Here is a 2,337-nt window from a genome sequence, read left to right on the forward strand (position 1 = left end):
CTGTGGTCACATAGCTGTGGCACTCACGCCTCACCTCTCATGTACTTTCTTTTCCCAGCTTTCCAGAGTTTGCAAAGGACTCTCATATCCATCCTGTAAGTTAACTGAACACAACATAAACACCAAAACAGCTGTCCTAAGGCTAAACCTGGAAACAGCAAGATCTCATAGACCTCATTCCTCCCTCGGGAGGGAGAGCCACGGCCACAGAAGGTTGGGATTTCAAGTGCTCACCTTTCAGCCCAAGTGCTGTGTGCCATTTAGCCTGCCCTGGTTAATTCATCCCAACTGCCACTCTCTCTCAGTTCAATGGCAATTCCCAACAGCTTTTCCAAAAGCACTGTAGAGCCCCAACAGACCTAAGAATGAAACAAACCTTTTTCTTAACAGAGACATGCACTGAAAACAAAATAAAAAACAGCCTATCTAGCACACAAGCAAATAAACAGTGATAATGGTGTAACTTTATTTAGATTTAATTTGACATTTAGCACAGTAATATGCACAGAAAGAAAAAAAGTACCAAAATACCAAACTCATAGCATATAAAATAATCAAATATATTTCATATTTAGTGAAATATTTCTACAACACATCAGTGGGACTACCCTGGGCAGCCCAACCCTGTAAATATATATATATTTATATTTATAGCTGCGTTATATAAAATACTGTATGTAGAGAAAGCACTGAAACTTATCACCAAAATAGAAAATAGCTCAAAATACAGATAGTTCAGGTTTGCTGGATATACCCAATATCGAAAAGAGGTTCAAACCCACTGCAGGAGATAAAGCTCCAGCTGAGATGCTCTGGCAGGCATGGGATGGCAGGGTGGGCACACACTGGATCAGCTGGCAGGAGCCTGGCTGCCAAAGGCCATGAGATGACAAAACTTTCTGATCCTCAGCCAGAACCATCAAGAGGATTCTGAAGCGGGAATGCTGGCGGTGCTCGCGGCTGATGCGGGGCCAAAGCGCTTTTGGAAAGTCAGAGCAACTGGAGCAGCACAACTGCATCCCTTAAGGATCCAGCTGCAGCAGGACTGGCCATGAGCAGATGCACAACATCACAAGGAGATTATTCTGAATTTTAGAGATGCCTCTTCAGCAGATGACAGCGATTCATTCCCAACAGGTTGTGAAAACATAAAAAGCTGCGTTTGTGTGAGGCCAGGCTCCCCCAGGCAATACCATGTGGCACGGGAAGCAGCAGCCCCGCTGCTCCAGGACACTGACACCAAATAAAGTGCTTGGCCTGGCAAAAACTCCCACCTCCCCTGAGGGTCATCAAGGGTTGCACTTAGGAACCCAAGTGGTTTGTAGACAGGTATAAAAAACATGGCATTTCTGGCAGCAGCACTGAAGTGCAGCTGGGGTCAATAACCTGCACCAGCCATGGCCTGGGCACTGCAGGGGCTTCAGGCTGGGGGTTGGCTGGGCAGGGAGAGGCACAGGTCCTGGTGGCAGGGGCAGCCAAGGGCATTGCATCTTTCCAGACAACACACTTCTGTGCTCGTTTGTTGATTTTTGGCCTGGTGTAATGATTGATTTACTTGACTACCCCCACAGGAAAGCAGCCAAGACTTGCCCAGAGGATCCCTGCTCAGAGGGTTTGGAGCCCCAGCACTGGTGCCAGCCCCATGCTGGGAGATCACCCTGGGAGCCCTCCCAGGCCCTGTTCCTGTGCTTCTGCAGAGAAGCCTGTAACCCATTAATAATTCCGCAATTGTTCTTTGTCATCAAGCCAGCAGTTGCATCCCTAATTACATGGCAACAATACTATGCTAAGAGGATGAGCTATAATTCCTAGGTGGTATTAACATTGTTATTTTACTCTGAGTAACTTCCTGGTAATGGCCATTTGAATGTGGCAATATCAATTAAGTGAATATAAATGCTTAGCCCCTGGAAAAATCATTAATAAAAATCTCATTCTGATAGCCTCTAATCACAGCTAAGTACAATTACTCATACGAGGCCACTATAAAAAGTATTTTTCTCATCAGAAGAAATTCATAAGGTTTTCCCAACTGTTTGTAATAAAGAGGACATTATATAGAAAAGTCCAGAAAATAAGCACATGTTTGTTTCTCAAAACCCATAGATAAACATGACAACATCTCTAAATTACTGGCTACAAACAGGATTTCATTTAGCTCTACTCAAGCTGTAGCCTAGTACAAACGTTTTCAAAGCAGCACGTTGCTGTTTCATCTGGAACAGCTGCACAGGATTTCTTTGATATCAAGCTCCTGCGTGGGGATGGTGTTTCAATTTCTCTTTATGCCTCCAAACTGAAACAAGAAGGAAAAGACATTTAGGAAAGCAGCTGCTT

At 44.6% G+C, this 2,337-nt stretch overlaps 1 protein-coding gene across 1 annotated transcript in view; it reads right to left on the reverse strand.

Annotated features, from left to right (window-relative positions):
* Positions 1 to 453: 453 nt before the first annotated feature.
* Positions 454 to 2,337, reverse strand: part of NRIP3 (nuclear receptor interacting protein 3) — a 14,706-nt gene continuing 12,822 nt past the window's right edge. Inside the window, exon 7 of the mRNA XM_031061547.1 lies at positions 454 to 2,296. Within this exon, the coding sequence (XP_030917407.1) occupies positions 2,284 to 2,296 (13 nt within the window). The 3' untranslated portion in view covers positions 454 to 2,283. The remainder of the gene's footprint in view (positions 2,297 to 2,337) is intronic.

Source organism: Geospiza fortis, unplaced genomic scaffold, assembly GCF_000277835.1.
Source record: "Geospiza fortis unplaced genomic scaffold, GeoFor_1.0 scaffold450, whole genome shotgun sequence".
Taxonomy (NCBI): Eukaryota; Metazoa; Chordata; class Aves; order Passeriformes; family Thraupidae; genus Geospiza; species Geospiza fortis.